This window comes from Syzygium oleosum, unplaced genomic scaffold (assembly GCF_021117445.2).
Source record: "Syzygium oleosum isolate NSW1041296 unplaced genomic scaffold, Sole_v2.1 Sole_v2.32, whole genome shotgun sequence".
NCBI classification, from domain to species: Eukaryota; Viridiplantae; Streptophyta; class Magnoliopsida; order Myrtales; family Myrtaceae; genus Syzygium; species Syzygium oleosum.
The window spans coordinates 94,820-114,413 of NW_026607516.1; the positions used below are offsets into that span (position 1 = coordinate 94,820).

Genomic DNA, 19,594 nt, shown 5'->3' on the forward strand with positions numbered 1-19,594 from the left:
AAGCGGGGCCATGCATTGTTACATTAGATTTCCTCTTATTGAAATACTTCTATTTGTGACGAGACTAATCACGAATAACCTAAATGAAACATTCTAGTTATCGGGAAGTTTATTTAGAGATTTCTCATCGACGTATCATCTTGGACACATTAATTAAAATTCAACATAAATATGTAATTCCGGCCACGGAGCCAAGGAGGGGCATTTGATGTTGAAGAATTGCACTTACTCTATTCTCTCAAGAATTTTAGATATTTCTAAGTTACCTAAGGCTCCGTATGTTTTGCGGAAAAAAAGTTTATATTAAATTACAGAAATTTGGGATTGAATTAAAGTCAGTTGTGCTACAAATCTCACCCTCCTCCGAGCTAGATTTCTGGCTCCATCGCCGTGTAATTCAGCCTCTAAATCTATCTATTTATGTCGAGGAGGAACCAAAGTTCCTATGTATTTGGGTCGAGCCTTAGCCATTTGGCAACCCGTCCTCTAAATCTATGATGGGTTGAGTCCCGACCGTCGATACCTCGACTCTAGCCTTTCTCTTCCACCATGATCTTCATCTAGAATTATTTTCCAGAGTTTCTTAAATTTATCAAACGCGAGTCACTGTACACTCAATCTCGAAATAAAAAGAAAAAACATTCATCTTTGTCCAAAATCGAAAGCAAAATCAATTTAACAAGTCATAAGACACGCATGCTTAAATCATTGGTAGAACAAGGGTGATGCTAAAGCAACCCAATATTTTTTATTTTCCCTTTGTCTTGTGAATATGGAGAAGGGAAAGAAAAATCAACACGTGAGCTCAAAAGATAATTTTTTTTCCCATGCAGCGCACGACTTCAGACTTCTAGAGGCATAGCTAAAGGTTTGACCAGGCTTATGTGGGAGAGATGCGATCGATAATGGTGGAGGGTTTCTCTTATCATGTCTTGTCTTCTTTTGTTTTCTTCTGTAATTACTAATGAAATGGAGTCAACCGGCAACGCTGTCTCCCCATCAATGCAGTCGACCCAACAAAATCATCGACATAATATTGTCGATGTTTAGTCAATGGACCGATAGCGTGTGCAGGTAGCCCCAATTTTGATATAGATCACAAGCTAGTTTCTCAAATTCTGAGTTAGCTGATATGAGTTTATAAAATAAAAATGTATGGCCATGCATGACAACATTATCATCGAGATTCTCGTTTAAATTAGCCGTTGAGACTATGATTTATTCAACTCGATGTCATCTACTTGAACCTTATAACCTTCCCTTCCGTCGATCTTTATCATGCCCTTTATTTCTTATGCTTTACTTATCTTTCCGTTCTTTGGATATCTCGTCATGCATTCCCGCGTCTTTCAGATGTAGACGAATCGGCTTATACATGAGAAAAGTGTAAAAGAGACCGTTTAAACTTAAATAAGAAGAACTGTTTGTCTAGCATACGAATTGATCTCGACAGTCAACTTCGTGCGTGTACGCGAAAGGAGGCAGGCTGGGGATAAACGTAGATAAACTTAAAGTTCAAGCAAGTTTTAGTTTGAACAAGGACTGCAACATGTGCCACGCCTTAGTTTTTCCTCAAATAATAGTCAGAAATCTATGTCCAGCTGCAGACAGAGATGAGGGAGAGATGAGAATCAGCACCAGCATTACCGGTTAAGCTATTTCTCGGAGAAATCTTTAATGCACAGACCGACCCAAGAAGGACAAAAAGAAATGGAACCCTAGACCTAATGAACAGCTTCTAATGACTGGCTGGTTTTATATTTTTAATCGCAACCCATTATTGTAATGATCTGAGGCAAGTGCTAGGTGACTTCCGGACACGTGAAAGGAGATTGAGTTGATGGGTTGATATTGTGCAATTGGCCATCGTCTGCGATTCTCGAGATACGAGAAACGTAGACTTTGATTTGTTTAATGCTGTGTTTGTACACGAATTATACGTAATCTAATACAGTAGTTGCATAAAATTGCGGGACACGAAAGAAGCATCCAGAAAAGAAGAGAACCATCTTGGGAGGCATGTACTCAGCTGGATGTTGGCGTCCTCAGTTCATTTTATGGGATCATTGCAACTTTCCATCATTGTAGAGTTGTTCCTCAGGTGTCAGCCCACCTGTGCCCTAACTGCCCCGAAGCATGATTTATAATTAGCTTCCATTTCACGGGGATTGGTTTGTTTTTGATAAAAATGAATGATTTGAAGTATATTTACCGAAATGATTGCTTGCATCACTTATATATATTAGTCAACATAATAATAATTACACACCCTTTCAAAGTTCTAGATCTCTATTTTCTCTATGCTCGAGGTAGAGACCAAGCTAACATAAAAGAAATCATGCTACTACTTCAAATATGGAAGATGATTGAAATGGAAATGCTCGAGTAAGGCCATAGATACACACCCTGTTTGTTTTGCTTCTCTCTTTGGTTTGATGCTTGAATTAAACCTTGATTATGTCCTTGCTTGGATGTCGTGTATTCTTTCTTTAGCTGATCTGTGCACCTTTAGTTCCTTGTTGATGTATGCAGTGCTCAAGATCCAAAGGAAAATGCTAATGCACCCAACCGATACATGTTAATAACTTATAAGAATGATAGATTAATAAATGAAACAGTCAAAAGCCATTTGGAGACATTAGACTGCTACGTGATTTGTTTTCTGAAGTTCACAAGTGTGGTGTCAGGAGTCAAAATCGCCCCATGACGGATTTTGTGGCAACTACAGAACAGCAAACCTTGTCCATCTTAGAGATTACCCCAAGATAGGGGATTCAAGGACTTCCGACACACTCGAGAGATTTTGCGAATCCAAATTAAACCTACATTTCCACACTTCTTAGAGACCCATAATCGCAATCTAGATGCCAATTGAGCTAAACCCTAGAGATATTGCGCCAATTTATTGACTCACATTAGCTTCTAGATTTTAACTTGATAAGTTAATGTCGCAAAATTTGATTCCACAAACAAAGTTAGGACGATAGATTTGATGGAATCCGAAGACCGTCCGAGAACTTGCAGTTTTTTTTATCAGACCCCTATGGGTGTCATTATTTCTTACTATGTGATTGGTTTAGTTTATTGACACAATAACCTCTCGATCCTATGACTTGATAAGTCAAGTAGCATCGTCTGATATCGCTTACTCAAGTGTTAGACGAGACTCTCATTTGTCTATCAAGACAAATCGAACTCGCAATTTCTGTTCTTGATGAAGTAATCCATAAGCATGACACCATCTAGAAATGAAGGCTAAATGGGTCGAGCAAAACGTTACCGACTTAATAAGAGCATAAACTAATGCGACCATAAATGAGGGGAGGTCGGTCAAAAGGGCAGGAAGGCAGTCACGTGACTGCATTTTTTTTAAATTTTTTTCCGACATCTTGCCGCCAAATGAAGAAATTAAAAATTAAAAGTACGACAGAAATAAACGTTGACTTTGCATGGAGCTTCCAAGGAAGGTCCTCCCTCCCTCTCTCTCTCTCTCTCTCTCTCTCTCTCTCTCTCTCTCTCTCTCTCTCTCTCTAAAATTGCTTATATAAACCATGCAACTCCACGATGCCTTTCACCTTTCACATGCACAGAGTCTAAAACCAGCTCACGCACACAAACAAACGTAAACATGGCCAATGCAAAACCATCTCTCTCCTTCCTCTTCCTCCTCCATGCCCTCTTCTTCACGACCCTCCTCGAACCGTCGAGCTCGCAGCCGGCGGCAGCTCCAAACACGGACTTCATCAAGTCCTCCTGCAGGTCCACCCGCTACCAGGCGCTCTGCGTCCAGTGCCTCTCCGGCTACGCCGCCTCCGTCCAGCAGGACCCCCACCAGCTCGCCCGGGCTGCGCTCCAGGTCAGCCTCGACCGGGCCCGTGCCGCCTCATCCTATGTGGGGCGGCTGTCCCGGTTCCAGGGCATCACGCCCCGGGAGTCCCAGGCAGTGCGGGACTGCATGCAGAACGTCGGCGACAGTGTGAGTTGGTTGAGCCAGTCGATCGACGAGCTTGGCCAGATGGGACGCCAGGCAGCCACGGCGGCAGAGGCGTTCGACTGGCACATGAGCAACGTGCAGACGTGGGTGAGCGGCGCCCTCACCGACGAGAACATGTGCCTCGATGGGTTTGCAAGGCCTGGCATGGACGGGAGGGTGAAGAGCTCGGTGAGGGGGCAGGTGGTGGAGCTGGGGCAGGTGCTGAGCAACGCCCTGGCCCTCGTGAACAGGTTCGGGTCGAGGCACCGTGGGGCCAAAGGGCAGCCCTAGATCTGGGAATCACGGTGGGAAGCCATGGTCAGGGTCGAGACTGAAAGAATGATAGTTCTGAGATAGGGTGTAAATGGTGATGAGAAAGACAGTGTTTAGATATGAAAACATATGTAGGAACGTGAGTTCTGCTGTTGCTGTCCAATGTTTAAGTTTCTGGATGTAAGAAAGTTTTGTGAAATATGTGAATGCAAGAAAAATGATGTTTGCTCTCACGCCTGTTTCTCTCTAAGGAAGAACACTCCCGTCACAAAGCAATGTGACTAAAATTCACCCAAACATACACCATAATTAGCAGGAATGATGAATTAAATCTCCAGCAAGTTTGAGTTTCTATGTTAATGCCATACCAACATAAATCTAGTTTTCCATGTACTTAAAAACACAAGTTTTTATGAAATAAATCCAAATGACCATGTCGACTAAACATTGTAACTCAGCTTCTAAAATCGATTCACTTCCTTCATGAATACGATTAACTTAAGATGTAAACTTCAAACAATTTTCTTTTTCTACATACGTGCGGTTAGTCACATTTCGACCGGATGTTGCATTTTCAATAATTAGGTTTTGTTGCGTTATTGTAAATTGATTAAGGTGGTATCACTGAACACTTACCAAAAGTCGGGATTGAAAATTAAAGCGAGTTGTGCTAGAAATCCCGCCCCTCCTAAGCCAGATTTCTGGCTCTGTCGCTACATAATTCAGCCTTTGATCTATGTGCATATATGTCAAGGAGGAACCAAAGTTCCTATCAATTTGGGTCAAGCCATTGCCATTCGACTTCGACGACCCCTTCCTCTAGATCTGTGATGGATACAAGTGATTGCCGAGACCTAGACCCTAATCCTTCAATTCCGCCATAATCTTCATCTAGGAGTACTTGATGTTCGAGATTTTCTCAAATTTATCAAACAAAAAGGTAAATTTAACCTTGCTTCAAAATCGAAATCAAATCAATGTAGCAAGTCATAATGAACGCATGCCTGAATCATTGGTAGAACATGGGTGATGCTGAAGTAACAAAAGATTTTAATTTCCCCATTGTCTTTTGAATAAAAATCAGCGCCCCGCAACCCACCCCACCACCCCCCCGCCCAATGCAGGACTTCAGACTTCTAGAGGCGCAGCTAAGAGTTTGACTAGACTTGGCTTATGTGGGAGATACGATCGCTAATGGTGGATTTTTTTCTTAATTGTGTTTTGATTTCTTTTCTTTTCTTTTTCTTTTTATAAATTCTAATAAAATGGAGTCAACCGGCAACCTTGTCTCCCCGTTAATGCAATCGACCCAACAAAAATCATCAACGATATTATGTTTAGTCAATGGACCGATAGCATGTCCCTAGGAAGACGTAGCCCTAATTTTAATATAGATCACTTAGCTAGTTTTTCAAATTTTAAGTTAGCTAATATGAGCTTATAAAATCAAAATATTTAGCCATGACACTATATCAATAGGATTCACCACCCCGTCCTCGTTGTCATGTAAAAATGGCTGTCGGGTCTTGCGAGTTAATTTCAAACATCCTTTTTCTTTGGTGATCGACAAAAACATGCTATTCGCACATTATAACCCTGTTTATGAACAGTTTAAATATTTTGAGAAAAGTGATTTATCTAACATGATACCATCAGCCCGAACCCTAACAGTCTCTTCCATCGATCCTTATTGTGCCTGTCATTTTCCGTCCTTTTTATTTGTTCGTTCTTTGGATATCTCGTCGTACGTAAATGGATCGACTTACACGCGAAAAGTGTCGAAAGAACCTTCAAACGTAACATTTTCATTGTTTCCTTACCAAAAAAAAAAACGTAACATTGATGAGAAGCTAAGTTGACCTTGATCATATAATTCCATGATTTATTAATGACTTGTGGGTACGAATTAATCTCGACAGTCATCTTCATACGTGTGTATACGAAAGTAGGCAGTTTTGGATAACCTTAGAGAAACTTAAAATTCAAGGCAATTCTAGGTTTGAACAAGGGTTGGATGATATGCCACGCCTTAGCTCAAGTTGTGTAATCCCACTTTTTCTTTACAGAAACAAGGGACGGACTAGAATCAGCACCGGCATTGCTGGTTAAGGTGCTGGTTAAGCTATACTTCTGAGACGAAATCTTTTAATGCACAACAGACCCACGAGGACAGAAGGAAATGGAACCCTAGACCCAATGAACAGCTTCTGATAACTGGCTGGTTCTTATTATATTTGCTCTGAGGCAAGTGCTGGGTGACTTCCTGACACGAGAAACAAGTTTGAATTGATGGGTTGACATTGTGTTGCGCAACTGGCTGGCCGTGTGGTCTGCGGTTCTTGAGAAACGAGAAAGGTGGACTTGTGATTGTTTAATGCTGTGTTTGTACACGAATCGCTTATAAATAATCTATGGCGGTAGTGGCACGAAAGTGAGTGACAAGGAAGAAGCGTCCAGAAAGAAGAGAACCATCTCGGGAGGCAGGCTTGTACTCAGCTGGTTGGCGTCGCCAGTCCATTCATATGATTATTGTAAAATTTATCATTCTAGGGTTGTTCCTCCGGTGTCGGCCCTCCTGTATCCAACTGTCCTAGAACACAGACTTATAATTAGTTGTTATTCCGCTTAGGATTTGTTTGTTTCTTTGAGAACGAATGTCAAATTGTTAGGATGTACATGTGAGTTATGTTAAAAAAATCTCTCATCAGATAATTAATGTGATGAAGAACAGTTAATATACCCCAATTGACGTATAATTCACTAACTTAAGCTTTTGAGTGAGGTGGGTTCAACTTGGATATCGGTTGAAAAAATTAGTTAGCGAAAGATATGTTCTTTATCAATAACGATATATTGATGTTTAAAAGACTTAATCATATGTACTGTTTCGAATATATAGCTCTCTATAGTCTCTATGCTCGGGGTCATGACCAAGCTAAAATTCGAGAAACCCACGCTACTATTTTGGCATTCGTGTCTCTAGACCCACTTTTTCTTTGGCTCTCTTTTGGTATGAAATTTGAATTAAACCTTGTATGTATGTCCCTGCTTAGATGTATAGTCAACTCTATTTGCACATTTAGGACATTAATTTCTCGACCGACATTAGGCTCTTGCGTGATTTGTATTTGAAGACCATTAGTGTTCTGCCAAAAGTAAATCGCCTCATGACGGATTCTGTGGCGATTGTAAAACAACAAAGCCTCCAAGATTGGGGATTTAAGGACTTAACACAAACTCAAGAGATAATGCCCAATCCGAATTAAACCCTAAAAATTTCCACACTTCTTAAGACCCAAAATCGCAGTCAAGATGCCAATTTAGCTAACCCCTCATGATATTAAACCAATTCATCGACTTGTTGGGAAAAGTACCAAAAAAATCTTAAACCTATTGCATTGGTATCAATTCAGTCATAAACTTTTCAATTTGATCAATTTAGTCTTAGACCTTTTTACATTAGTATCAATCGAGTCCATCAGGCAAATTTAGACTAGAAATCATGAACGCTGACTATCCTACATGGCATTGTTGGCATTAACGTAGACATATTTTATAATTTTTTTTTTTTCCTTTCTCTTCTTCCATGGTGCTGACACAGGCCATGGCCGGTAAAGGCTGGCTCCCCTAAGCGAGGGTCGCCCTCACCACCACAAGCAAGGTGAGCACCAATGAGATCGCCCTTGCTAGATATAGCGAGGCCAACCCTCACCCAGGCCAACGCTGCCTCGCTGGGCATCGCCTGGGTGAGGGTTGGCCTCATGCGAGGGCGAGATAATCTACGCATGATATCTTAGAGAGAAATGAAGTCGAAAGGGGTCAATAACATGGTGCCGACTTGAGAACATAAACAAATGCAGCCATAAATGAAGGGAGCTCAATAGGGCAGGCAGGCATTCACGTGACTGAATTTTTTATTACTAAATAAGTTAAAATGAAAAGTACGACAGAGATAAACATTGACTTTGAGTGGAGCTTCCGAGGAAGGTCCTCTCTCTTTCTCTCTCTGCAAACTTCCTTATATAAACCATGCACTCCACGATGCTTTTCACCTTCACATGCACACGGTCTGAACCAGCTCTCTCTCTCTCACACACACACACACAAACATAAACATGGCCAAAGCACTATTATCTCTCTCCTTCCTCATCCTCCTCCACGCCCTCTTCTTCACGACGCTCCTCAAACCGTCGAACTCACAGCCTGCGACTGATGCGAACACGGACTTCATCGAGTCCTCATGCAAGTCCACGCACTACCAGGCGCTCTGCATCCAGTGCCTCTCCGGCTACGCCTCCTCCGTCCAGCAGGACCCCCGCCTGCTCGCCCGGGCCGCGCTCCAGGTCAGCCTCGACCGGGCCCGCGACGCCTCGTCCTACGTTGCACGGCTGTCCCAGTTCCAGGGCATCACGCCCCGGGAGTCCCAGGCCGTGCGGGACTGCGTGCAGAACGTGGGCGACAGCGTGAGCCGGTTGAGCCAGTCCATCGACGAGCTCGGCCAGATGGGAGGCCAGGCGGCCACGGGGGACGCGTTCGAATGGCACATGAGCAACGTGCAGACGTGGGTGAGCGGGGCCCTTACCGACGAGAACATGTGCCTCGATGGGTTCTCGAGGCCGGACATGGATGGGAGCGTGAAGACTTCGGTGAGGGGGCAGGTGGAGGAGCTGGGGCAGGTGGTGAGCAACGCGCTGGCCCTGGTGGACAGGTTCGGGTCGAGGCGCCGCGGGGCCAAAGCACAGCCGTAGCTCCGGGTCATCACGGCAGGAAGCCAAGGTCAGGGTTGAGGCTGAAAGAACACGTTGGTTTGTTGTAAATGGCGATGAGAAAGGAAGGTGGTTACTAGATGTATAACATATGTAGGAACTTGAGTTCTGCTGTCGCATGTTAAGCTTTTCGAATGTTAAGAAGTTCTGTGAAATATGTGAATGTAAGAAAAAGTGACGGTTCCTCTCGCTCTGTGTTTCTCTCTTTTGGGGAAGAAGACTCCCCGCGAAACCCTAGTATTGGCAGCTTGGCTGTGTGTGGGACTGTTTAGACCCGATCGTGACCCGGTCAGGCCCACTAAGCTCTAACAACAAACTGAGGCAGGTATTAGACCCGATTATGACCCGGTTAGGCCCACTTAGTCTGGTTCACGTCAATGTAAAATTTCAAGCCTGATATCTGACCCCGTATATTACGTTATCTCTAGTCAACGAAAAAGTGTTAATGAGCGCGTTAGACAATCATTCTGTTCCCAAAAGCTGATTCTGCTCAAAAATAATTTTTTTTATTTCGTATCCGAGAACAATTTCTAAGACGTTTGGTAATTGCCCAAAATTTCTTTTTATTAATAATATTTTGAATTTTTTTATATTTCTTTCTTTTTTTTCTTATTTTTTTTTCTTTCCCTTCCCCTTCCTTGGCCATGGTTGGCGAGAGCATCACAGCCCTTGCCGACCAACGGCAAACTGGACCCTAGCCGCTGCCCTTGCCTGGGCGAGGGCGGCTAGCAGCCTGGGCGAGGGCCGCTCTCGTCGGATCCGGCGAGGGTGGCGGCAAGGGTCGTCCACGCTAGATCCGGCGGCTGGCAGCAGGCCAGGAATGAAGAAGAAGAATAAACCAAGGAGAAAGAAGAAAACCAAGATGTAGAAAAATTTCTTTTCCATTTCTGATTCTTGTTCCCAGAATCAAGAAACTACTTTTTTTTACTTTTTGATTCTGTTTCAAAACTGATTCTGGAAACAAATTTTTTACAAATTTATGCCCGAGAACAAAAAATTTACCAAACGGATTTCTGTTTCAAAACTGATTCTGAGAATAAAAAAACAGAAATAGTTACTATTTGGTAAATTGACAAACTTGCCCTAAGTGGTTTGTAACCACTATGCGTGAGCCTAGGCGAGAAAATATTAGGTGCATTCAACACTTCACGTATGATATGCATTGAACCATCCACTGATGGACACGTGGCCATAATGGGCCCATTTTTCAAACCTTTTCTCTCTCCTCGGTTATTCCTCTCTCCTTCGTTGCTCTCTCTCCTCTCACCATTTCTTCCTTTTCTTTTTGCCTTTCAAGGCCATGGACGACGCTTCGTAGATTGCAGCGTCACCGGCCAGCCATGGACGACCCACTCACCAGCATGCCGATGACCTGTTCTTGGAGATGAGCTCCTTCATTGCTATTCGCTCACGTAGAGATTCTTTTCCGATGACCTGTTCTCGGAGACGAGCTCGTCGAGCTTCCTTCTCCACGTGGAGATCTTCGACTCCTTGCGCTCCACCTCAGCCTCCATCTTTTTCACCGTGATCTCGTAGGTCCTCCATCTCCACCTCGTGCTCCGAAATCTGCTTCAGCTCAGCGGCGATGGCTTGGTCCGCCTACTGAATCTCCTCGCTGTTGTACGGGCTCTGGGCCAACTAAAGCTCAGCGTCGGCCGCCTTGATGGCGGTCGCCACCGCGTCGGCGTGCTAGTGAGCGGGTCGTCCATGGTTGGCCGGTGACGCTCAATCCACGAAACGTCGTCCATGGCGCCTCAAAAGGCAAAATGAAAATGAAGAAAATGGTGAGAGGAGAGAGAGTATCGAAGGAAAGAGAAAAGGTCTGAAAAGTGGGTCCATTATGGCCACGTGTCCGTCAGTGGATGGCTCAATACATATCCTACAGGGAGTGTTGAATGCACCTAATTTTTCTCAGCTTATTTAAAAGGCGACAAGTGTGACATGAGTGAAAAATATTAAATTAAAACCGGAAGCTTTCTATTCTATGGCAATTAGTTGAAAAGGGACATAGTATCACTCTTCCTCTTTTCAATTTTCAAGGGCATTACTTGCTCTCACTCTCCTCTTTTCTTTTCAAGGGCTTCTTTCACCTGCTCTCTCTCCCTCCTAATGTGCGTTTCTATTTTACCTTTGGAAGATGCAGAGGTGTTCCTTCCCGCTCTTTGACTTCTTCAACGAAACTCGTTAATCTTGCTGAAGCTATGAAGTCGTCTTGCTGGGGTTGCTGACCGGAAGGACGTCGAAGCAACCCCTGGAACAAGGCGGCGACATCATGACTTGGGTGCGATATTGCATCGAGGACCACTCGTTATCCACTCACGACTCGGTAGCTCCAGCAAGACTAACGAGTTTCGTTGAAGGAGCCAAAAAACGTGTATGAGCACCTCTGCATCTTCCAAAGGTAAAATAGAAACGCACAAGAGGAGAGAGAGCAGGTGAAGAAGCCTTTGCAAAAGAAAAGAGGAGAGAGAGTTTTAGAAATGTAAAAGAGGAGAGAGAGAGCACGTAAGGGCGCGCATGGAATCTATTCTGGAGTAGAAATTCTGCTCCAGAATGCATTCCGGAACAGAAATGCGTTTGTTAAAATAATTTTGGAATGCATTCTGGTGCGCATGGAATGCATTCCGGAATAAAAATTCTGTTCCGGAACGCATTCCGGAACAAAATGGCGTTTGTTAAAAAATTTCCGGAATGCATTCTGGAGCGATTTTTGCATTCTGGAATAAAAATGCGTTTGTTAAAAATACTTGATTCCAGAATGCATTCTTGATTCCAGAAATGATTCCATGCATTTTTGATTCCGGAATGAGTTTTTGGCAAGAAAAAGAGAAGCTACTTTTTGTAGCTTCTTGATTCCGGAATGCATTCTCCCTATTTTCTCACAATTTTTTTTTTTCAGAAAATGCATAAAAATTGAAAAATTCTAGAAAAATTCATAAAAATTTCCAGAAAATAAAAAAAAGTCAGATTTCGGGAAAATATGAAATTTGGTGAATTTTTTTTAAAAAATAAAAAAAATCAAAAATTTCAAAACTTCACAGAATAGCTTAAAACACATGTGGCCACCCACTTTGAGTGAAATTTAAATTTTTTGAGGTGCCCAAAAAAAATCAAAAATTTCAAAACTTCACAAAATTGCTTAAAATACCTATGGCCACCTACTTTGAGTGAAATTTAAATTTTTTGAGGTGCCCAAAAAAAATAAAAATAATAAAAAAATAAAAATTTTCAAAACTTCACAAAATGGCTTAAAATACCTGTGGCCATCCACTTTGAGTGAAATTTAAATTTTTTGAGGTGCCCAAAAAATAAAAAAATAAATAAATAATTTCAAAACTTCACAGAATGGCTTAGAATATCTGTAGCCACCCACTTTGAGTAAAATTTAAATTTTTTGAGGTGTCCAAAAAATAAAAAAATTCAAAATTTCACAAAATGGCTTAGAATACCTGTGGCCACCCACTTTGAGTGAGATTTAAATTTTTTTAGGTGTCCAAAAAAAATTTAAAAAAAATCAAAAATTTCAAAACTTTACAGAATGGCTTATAATACATGTGGCCACCCACTTTGAGTAAAATTCAAATTTTTTTAGGTGCAAAAAAATCAACAAATCAAAATAGATTTCTGTTCCAGAAATCAATTTCTGGAGCAGAATTAGTCATGTTTTACCAAACAGATTTCTCCTCCAGAAATCAATTTCTGGCAAGAATTCCAGAAATCAATTTCTGGCAAGAATTTGATTTCTGGAGCAGAATGGTTACCATTCGCACCCTAAGAAGCCCTTGAAAATTAAAAACAAGAGAGAGAGAAAGAGAGTTTTAAGCGGAAGTTTTTTTTTGGTCGAAGCGGGAGTTTAAATGTTAGCCTTTAATGCTCCACAAAATGGAAAGCTTTCGGTTTTTATTTTTTTTTCACCCATGTCACACGTATCGCCTTTCAAGTGGAGCTGACTAGGCTCGCATACGCCACATGGGTTGGTGACGCCTCTTTAATGGCCAATCAAACAAGCTACGTTTATTTAGTGAAAAATAAACTGTTTAGAAAATAATTTTTTAAAAATAATCACTTGTATTGTTTAAATTAATTAATAAAATACATTCTAAATACTTTCATGAATGATGAGGACGATGAAAATATTATTTTTTGTTTATTTATTTTTATAAGAAATATAATAAATTATTTTTAAAGAAAATATTTTTTAAATTATTTATTTTTCGACGAAATGAACACACCGCCACAAAGATAATCAAGTTGGGGCGCCAAGATTCCAATACTTTGGACTTTGGAGAGCCCAGAATCCTACCCTTAGGTGGCCACGTGTGATAGCCTTGCCGCGATCGATTTTCGATTTGACTAGAAAATTCGAACGCCTTTAATTTCTTCGCTTGACATCAGAAGTTGCGCGATTCCTACAACGATAAATAGGATTTCGTGGCAATTCAATTATTACGCTTTACATAATAGAGAAAAGAAAATACGATGGTTATGCGGAAACATAATTTAAGGAATTATAAAGACATTATGATCGCGCTAATGCAAATTACCAAGCTTAATTATAGTTTCTGGTTTAAAAATTTCAAATGAGGTTACGAAGTGCCTTCATTTTCTCAAATAAGGGCCTGAAATTAATCACATTTTAAATAAAAAGCCTAAATTGTTCTCATTTTCTCAAATAAGGACCTGAAATGAATTTTATTTTAAAAGAAAAATGACACAAACGGTCCCTAAACTTTGGCTTATTGTGCAATTTGGTCCATGAACTTTTAATTTATTCAATTTAGTTCCTAAATTTTAGCCAAATTTTCAATTCAGTTCCCGAACTTTTAATTTGTTAAACATGGTCCTTGAACTTTTTGGTACATATTTCAATGACTGAATAACCCAATTGAAGTGTAATGATCATACGTCTGTAATGCATTATATATTCCAAAATAGGTCCCATTCTTCTACCCTTTCCCTAGAGTCGATCCTTATCGTGCTTGTCATTTTCCGTATTTTTTATTTTTTTGTTCTTTGGATATCTCGTCGTACGTAAATGGATCGACTTACACGCGAAAAGTGTCGAAAGAACCTTCAAACGTAACATTTTCATTGTTTCCTTACCAAAAAAAAAAAACGTAACATTGATGAGAAGCTAAGTTGACCTTGATCATATAATTCCATGATTTATTAATGACTTGTGGGTACGAATTAATCTCGACAGTCATTTTCATACGTGTGTATACGAAAGTAGGCAGCTTTGGATAACCTTAGAGAAACTTAAAATTCAAGGCAATTCTAGGTTTGAACAAGGGTTGGATGATAAGCCACGCCTTAGCTCAAGTTGTGTAATCCCACTTTTTCTTTACAGAAACAAGGGACGGACTAGAATCAGCACCGGCATTGCTGGTTAAGGTGCTGGTTAAGCTATACTTCTGAGACGAAATCTTTTAATGCACAACAGACCCACGAGGACAGAAGGAAATGGAACCTAGACCCAATGAACAGCTTCTGATAACTGGCTGGTTCTTATTATATTTGCTCTGAGGCAAGTGCTGGGTGACTTCCTGACACGAGAAACAAGTTTGAATTGATGGGTTGACATTGTGTTGCGCAACTGGCTGGCCGTGTGGTCTGCGGTTCTTGAGAAACGAGAAAGGTGGACTTTTGATTGTTTAATGCTGTGTTTGTACACGAATCGCATATAAATAATCTATGACGGTAGTCGCTCGAAACTGAGTGACTAGGAAGAAGCGCTCAGAAAGAAGAGAACCATCTTGGGATGCAAGCTTGTACTCAGCTGGTTGGCGTCGCCAGTTCATTCATAGGATTATTGTAAAATTTATCACTCAAGGGTTGTTCCTCCGGTGTCGGCCATCCTGTGTCCAACTGTCCTGGAACACAGACTTATAATTAGTTGTTATTCCGCTTAGGATTTGTTTGTTTCGTCGAGAACGAATGTTAAACGTTTACTTCAAATTGATTGTTCGCATCGATTGAAAAAGTTAGTCAGCAGAAGATGTTTTCTTCATCAATAAAGATACGTTAATGTTTAAGAAACTTAATTATATGTTCCGTTTCAAATATCTAGCTCTTGAATAGACATGACCAAGCTAAAATTCGAGAAATCCATGCTACTATTTTGGCATTCGTGTCTCTATGACCCTTTTTCTTTGGCTCTCTTTTGGTATGAAATTTGAGTTAAACCTTGTATGTATGCCCTTGCTTAGATGTATAGTCAACTCCATTTGCACATTTAGGACATTAATTTCTCCACCGACATTAGGCTGTTGCGTGATTTGTATTTGAAGTTCATTAGCGTTCTGTCAGAGGTAAATCGCCTCATGACGAATTATGTGCCGATTGTAAAACTACAAAGCCTCCAAGATTGGGAATTTAAGGACTTCCCACAAACTCAAGAGATTATGCCCAATCCGAATACAACCCTAAAATTTCCACACCTTTTAAGACCCAAAATCGCAATCAAGATGCCAGTTTAGCTAACCCCTCATAATATTACACCAGTTCATCGACTTGATGGGAAAAGTACTAAAAAAGTCCTAAACCTATTGTATTGGTATTAATTCAGTTCTAAACTTTTCAATTGAATTAAATTAATCTCAAGCATTTTCGCATTGGTACCAATTGAGTCTATTTGATCAATTTAGGCTAAAAATTACCGATGTGGACTCCGATCGTCCTACATGGCACTGTTAGCGCTGACGTGAACATATTTTATAAATTTTTAATATTATTTTTTTTTATTTTTTTTACTTTTTCCTTTTTTTTTCCTCTTTTTTGTCCTTTCTCTTCTTCCCCGGCGTCAGCACAAGCCATGGCCGACAAGGGCTGGCTCACCTGAGCGACGGTCGGCCTCACATAGGTAAGGCGAGCTCCGGCGAGGCCAACCCTTGCCTAGGCTAATGCCACCTTGCCGGGCATCACCAGGGCGAGGGTTGGCCTCATACGATTGCGAGATAATCTAAGCATGATATCATATAGAGAAATGAAGTCGAAAGTGGTCAATAAAATGGTACCGACTTAAGAACATAAACAAATGCAACCATAAATGAAGGGAGCTCAATAGGGGAGGCAGGCAGTCACGTGACTGCATTTTTCTATTACTAAATAAGTTAAAATGAAAAGTACGACAAAGATAAACATTGACTTGGAGTGGAGCTTCCTAGGAAGGTCCTCTCTCTCTCTAATCTTTCCTTATATAAACCATGCACTCCACGATGCCTTTCACCTTCACATGCACACGGTCTGAACCAGCTCACACACACACACACACACACACACACACACAAACATAAACATGGCCAAAGCACTATTATCTCTCTCCTTCCTCTTCGTCCTCCACGCCCTCTTCTTCACGACGCTCCTCAAACCGTCGAACTCACAGCCTGCGACTGATGCGAACACGGACTTCATCGAGTCCTCATGCAAGTCCACGCACTACCAGGCGCTCTGCGTCCAGTGCCTCTCCGGCTACGCCTCCTCCGTCCAGCAGGACCCCCGCCTGCTCGCCCGGGCCGCGCTCCAGGTCAGCCTCGACCGGGCCCACGACGTCTCGTCCTACGTTGCACGGCTGTCCCAGTTCCAGGGCATCACGCCCCGGGAGTCCCAGGCCGTGCGGGACTGCATGCAGAACGTGGGCGACAGCGTGAACCGGTTGAGCCAGTCCATCAACGAGCTCGGCCAGATGGGAGGCCAGGCGGCCGCGGGGGACGCGTTCGAATGGCACATGAGCAACGTGCAGACGTGGGTGAGCGGGGCCCTTACCGACGAGAACATGTGCCTCGATGGGTTCTCGAGGCCGGACATGGATGGGAGCGTGAAGAATTCGGTGAGGGGGCAGGTGGAGGAGCTGGGGCAGGTGGTGAGCAACGCGCTGGCCCTGGTGGACAGGTTCGGGTCGAGGCGCCGCGGGGCCAAAGCACAGCCGTAGCTCCGGGTCATCACGGCAGGAAGTCAAGGTCAGGGTTGAGGCTGAAAGAACACGTTAGTTGGTGTAAATGGCGATGAGAAAGGAAGGTGGTTGGTAGATGTATAACATATGTAGGAACTTGAGTTCTGCTGTCGCATGTTAAGCTTTTCGAATGTTAAGAAGTTCTGTGAAATATGTGAATGTAAGAAAAAGTGACGGTTCCTCTCGCTCTGTGTTTCTCTCTTTTGGGGAAGAAGACTCCCCGCGAAACCCTAGTATTGGCAGCTTGGCTGTGTGTGGGACTGTTTAGACCCGATCGTGACCCGGTCAGGCCCACTAAGCTCTAACAACAAACTGAGGCAGGTATTAGACCCGATTATGACCCGGTTAGGCCCACTTAGTCTGGTTCACGTTAATGTAAAATTTCAAGCCTGATATCTGACCCCGTATATTACGTTATCTCTAGTCAACGAAAAAGTGTTAAAAGGACGCGTTTGACAATCATTCTGTTCTCGAAAGCTGATTCTACTCAGAAATAATTCTTTTTTATTCCGTACCCGAGAACAATTTCTAAACATTTGAAGGCATTTAGTAACTGCCCAAAATTTCTTTTTATTAATAATATTTTGAATTTTTTTATATTTCTTTCTTTTTTTTCTTGTTTTTTTTTCTTTCCCTTCCCCTTCCTTGGCCATGGTCGGCGAGAGCGTCACAGCACTTGCCGGCCGATGGCAAACTGGACCCTAGCCGCCGCCCTTGCCTGGGCGAGGGCGGCTAGCAGCCTGGGCGAGGGCCGCTCTCGTCGGATCCGGCAAGGGTGGCGGCAAGGGTCGTCCACGCTAGATCCGGCGGCTGGCGGCAGGCCAGGAATGAAGAAGAAGAATAGACCAAGGAGAAAGAAGAAAACCAAGAAGAAGAAAAAATTTCTTTTCCATTTCTGATTCTTGTTCCCAGAATCAAGAAACTACTTTTTTTTGCTTTTTGATTCTGTTTCAAAACTGATTCTGGAAACAAATTTTTTGCAAATTTGTGCCCGAGAACAAAAAATTTACCAAACGGATTTCTGTTTCAAAACTGATTCTGAGAATAAAAGAACAAAAATAGTTACTATTTGGCAACTTGACAAACGCGCCCTAAGTGGTTTGTAACCATTATGCGTGAGCCTAGGCGAGAAAATATTAGGTGCATTCAACACTTCACGTAGGATATGCATTGAACCATCCACTGATGGACACGTGACCATAATGGACCCATTTTTTAGACCTTTTCTCTATACTCGGTTATTCCTCTCTCCTTCGTTGCTCTCTCTCCTCTCACCATTTCTTCCTTTTCTTTTTGCCTTTCGAGGCCATGGACGACGCTTCGTAGATTGCAGCGTCACCGACCAGCCATGGACGACCCACTCACCAGCATGCCGATGACCTGTTCATGGAGATGAGCTCCTTCAATGCTATTCGCTCGCGTAGAGATTCTTTTCCGATGACCTATTCTCGGAGACGAGCTCGTCGAGCTTCCTTCTCCACGTGGAGATCTTCGACTCCTTGCGCTCCACCTCAGCCTCCATCTTTTTCACCGTGATCTCGTAGGTCCTCCATCTCCACCTCGTGCTCCGAAATCTGCTTCAGCTCGGCGACGATGGCTTGGTCCGCCTACTGAATCTCCTCGCTGTTGTACGGGCTCTAGGCCAACTAAAGCTCAGCGTCGGCCGCCTTGATGGCGGTCGCCACCGCGTCGGCGTGCTAGTGAGCGGGTCGTCCATGGTTGGCCGGTGACGCTCAATCCACGAAACGTCGTCCATGGCGCCTCAAAAGGCAAAAGGAAAATGAAGAAAATGGTGAGAGGAGAGAGAGAAAATGCCTGAAAAGTGGGTCCATTATGGCCACGTGTCCGTCAGTGGATGGTTCAATATATATCCTACGTGAAATGTTGAATGCACCTAATATTTTCTCAGCTTTTTTTTTTTTTTTTTGGTCGAAGTTTCTCAGCTTATTTAAAAGGCGACATGTGTGACATGAGTGAAAACTAAAAAATTAAAACCGGAAGCTTTATATTCTATGGCAATTAGTTGAAAAGGGACATAGCATCACTCTCCCTCTTTTCAATTTTCAAGGGCATTACTTGCTCTCACTCTCCTCTTTTCTTTTCAAGGGCTTCTTCACCTGCTCTCTCTCCCTCCTAATGTGCGTTTCTATTTTACCTTTGGAAGATGCAGAGGTGTTCCTTCCCGCTCTTTGACTACTTCTTCAACGAAACTCGTTAATCTTGCTGAAGCTATGGAGTCGTCTTGTTGGGGTTGCTGACGGGAAGGACGCCGATGCAACCCCTGGAACAAGGCTGCAACCTCATGACTTGGGTGCGATATTGCATCGAGGACCACTCATTATCCACTCACGGCTCGGTAGCTCCAGCAAGACTAACGAGTTTCGTTGAAGGAGCCAAAAAACGTAAAGGAGCACCTCTGCATCTTCCAAAGGCAAAATAGAAACGCACGAGAGGAGAGAGAGCAGGCGAAGAAGCCTTTGGAAAAGAAAAGAGGAGAGAGAGTTTTAGAAATGTAAAAGAGGAGAGAGAGAGCACGTAAGGGTGCGAATGGTAACCATTCTGCTCCAAAAATCAAATTCTTGCTAGAAATTAATTTACGGAATTCTTGTGAAATTGATTTTGGAGGAAAAT

At 42.6% G+C, this 19,594-nt stretch overlaps 3 protein-coding genes across 3 annotated transcripts; all 3 read left to right on the plus strand.

The window, feature by feature from the left end:
- Window positions 1-3,597: 3,597 nt before the first annotated feature.
- On the plus strand, window positions 3,598-4,468 carry LOC115686543 (21 kDa protein-like). Its single transcript, XM_030611879.2, has one exon. The coding sequence runs from the start codon at window positions 3,629-3,631 to the stop codon at window positions 4,262-4,264; it is 636 nt and encodes a 211-aa protein (XP_030467739.2). The 5' UTR covers window positions 3,598-3,628; the 3' UTR covers window positions 4,265-4,468.
- Window positions 4,469-8,344: 3,876 nt separating this feature from the next.
- LOC115667377 (21 kDa protein-like) lies at window positions 8,345-9,075 on the plus strand. The gene has a single exon (XM_030588965.2). It carries the CDS (start codon window positions 8,362-8,364, stop codon window positions 8,992-8,994), a length of 633 nt encoding a protein of 210 aa, XP_030444825.1. The 5' UTR covers window positions 8,345-8,361; the 3' UTR covers window positions 8,995-9,075.
- A 7,234-nt stretch (window positions 9,076-16,309) lies between these two features.
- Window positions 16,310-17,114, plus strand: LOC115667426 (21 kDa protein-like). Its single transcript, XM_030589010.2, has one exon. It carries the CDS (start codon window positions 16,310-16,312, stop codon window positions 16,940-16,942), a length of 633 nt encoding a protein of 210 aa, XP_030444870.1. The 3' UTR covers window positions 16,943-17,114.
- The last annotated feature ends 2,480 nt before the right edge of the window (window positions 17,115-19,594 follow it).

Excerpts from the sequence above, each read along its gene's own strand:
- LOC115686543 (XM_030611879.2), top strand. The coding sequence starts at position 3,629 with ATGGCCAATGCAAAACCATCTCTCTCCTTCCTCTTCCTCCTCCATGCC.
- LOC115667377 (XM_030588965.2), top strand. The coding sequence starts at position 8,362 with ATGGCCAAAGCACTATTATCTCTCTCCTTCCTCATCCTCCTCCACGCC.
- LOC115667426 (XM_030589010.2), top strand. The coding sequence starts at position 16,310 with ATGGCCAAAGCACTATTATCTCTCTCCTTCCTCTTCGTCCTCCACGCC.